General features: G+C 33.8%; 1 protein-coding gene across 1 annotated transcript; it reads right to left on the bottom strand.

Annotated features, from left to right (window-relative positions):
* Nucleotides 1-597: 597 nt before the first annotated feature.
* Nucleotides 598-1,332, bottom strand: LOTGIDRAFT_66253 (hypothetical protein; the record flags this gene model as incomplete). Its single annotated transcript, XM_009059550.1, has 1 exon — nucleotides 598-1,332. A coding segment is annotated over one exon (735 nt), but the record flags the coding sequence as incomplete, so codon positions are not given.
* Between the last annotated feature and the right edge of the window lie 533 nt (nucleotides 1,333-1,865).

Here is a 1,865-nt window from a genome sequence, read left to right as displayed (position 1 = left end):
TTTTAGTTGTAAAGCACAAAAATTAACGACTCCAGTTAAATATATTTCACCCCTTTAACAATAATATACAACATTAATTATGTCATGGTTGATTTTCAATTATCAATTTCAACTTTTTAACATTTTAAGATTGTATATCGATACAAATACACCACACCACCCATTACATGGACGATGTAGGCCTAAATGTGTAAGCGCAGGCTGATTTTAAATAAATCTTAATCAAAATGAGAACATAGTCAGCCGAACCCCTAGTGTGCTCTTTACAATGCCTCTCAAGCTTGATATTTAAGTAACAAAAACATAATATTTAAAAACATACAAATAATTACGCTTTTGGCTTAGATACATTCTTGCATACTGATAGCCATATGTCAATTTTAAAGAAGATTTATGATGGATGAAAACACCTGTTTAAGTTTATTTGAGAAAAAGGAAATCCACATTAACACGATCCACTGCCTCATACGAGACTTATTTATTCAGAGTGAACAGCGTTCCAACTTATGCATTCGACGTTTCTTATTGAGGAAGATAACATTACAGAGTCAATGTCGTTTTATTTGGTTAGGAAAAACTGTGTGCCATTGTCAAGTTCTTTAAAACCGAAGGTAAAGTATAATTAAACATAGCAAAATCTAGATAATAGAAGTCTATTAATTTAGACATGATCTTACTGGGGAGAGTCTTATAAAAATCATACATAAATGTGGAGGTTTTTGGATGATGGTAGGCAGTTGATCGAGATGGAAATTTCAGAATATCCGAAGCACCCAATTTCTCAATAATTTTATCCGAGTCTTCAGTCAGTGACTCGTACCTCAATATATAATTATAATTCACAATGCAGGGTAGACACAGTTCGTGATATGTGGCCCAGTGTGGGTTTAACCGGTCTTTTCTCTCTGGATCTATAATGTACTCAATGAACTCACGGAAGCTCACATCGTGTCCATTCTCCAAAGATTTTTTATTCGGATTTTTTCTGAATTTTTTAATGATTCCCTTTCCATAACGCGTATGAAAATAATAATTTTTACTGCTTCCGGCACCAAGTTTATTTCGATAAGCAGATAATAGGCGTTCGAACGGCTCCCGAACCACCATAAATTTTAAATAATTCTTTAAGCGAAATTGAATTTCTTGAGGGTCTAGATCACTAAGGTAGTTTAAATGGTCATCTAAAGAATCGTGTACTTGAACAGAAGATAATTTATTCGGATCTGTAGTGTTCATTTTTCCAGATAGAATCAAAAACACGCGTCTCCAATTCGTGGTGGCAACTTTAGGAATTTGACAATACAAGACTTTATACTGGTCGTTATAGAGAATTTCAGCAAATTCTTTCACACTGGCTTTCTGCGTCTGAAGACGATTTTCATATATTTTACAGATTTTGTCCATGTGACGAGATCTTACATCGTTTTCAAACGATTTTCTCCTACCTTCTGTTGTGATCTAAAATACAGAATAGAATCATTATAGGTTACAATAGTGAAATTATTCAGGTTGTTCTGTCTTCGTTTTTAAACTTACTAAAAGTATAATCGTGAATTACTCGGAGTTGTCTCCCATATACTTACTTTCGTTTTTGTTTCTTGCTATATGCCAGCACAGTGTAAGTAATATACGACATCTAACAGTTATTAGAACTTATCTGAAATAGACTACATCCTTCTTATGCGTAATCTGTTATAAATTATGTTTTCGTTGGACATAGCAGCGCGAATGCTACGGCGGCTCAGACCTACTTTGAATCATCAAAAACTTACCTTGAATTATTACCCTACTGGTTGATACTTTCCTTATAAACAGACTTACATATTGATTTATTAAACCTAGGTCTACCTGTACTATACTCACCC

Source organism: Lottia gigantea (assembly GCF_000327385.1).
Source record: "Lottia gigantea unplaced genomic scaffold LOTGIsca_4, whole genome shotgun sequence".
In the NCBI taxonomy this organism is placed as follows: domain Eukaryota; kingdom Metazoa; phylum Mollusca; class Gastropoda; family Lottiidae; genus Lottia; species Lottia gigantea.
This window is presented reverse-complemented; position numbering and strand designations above follow the sequence as displayed.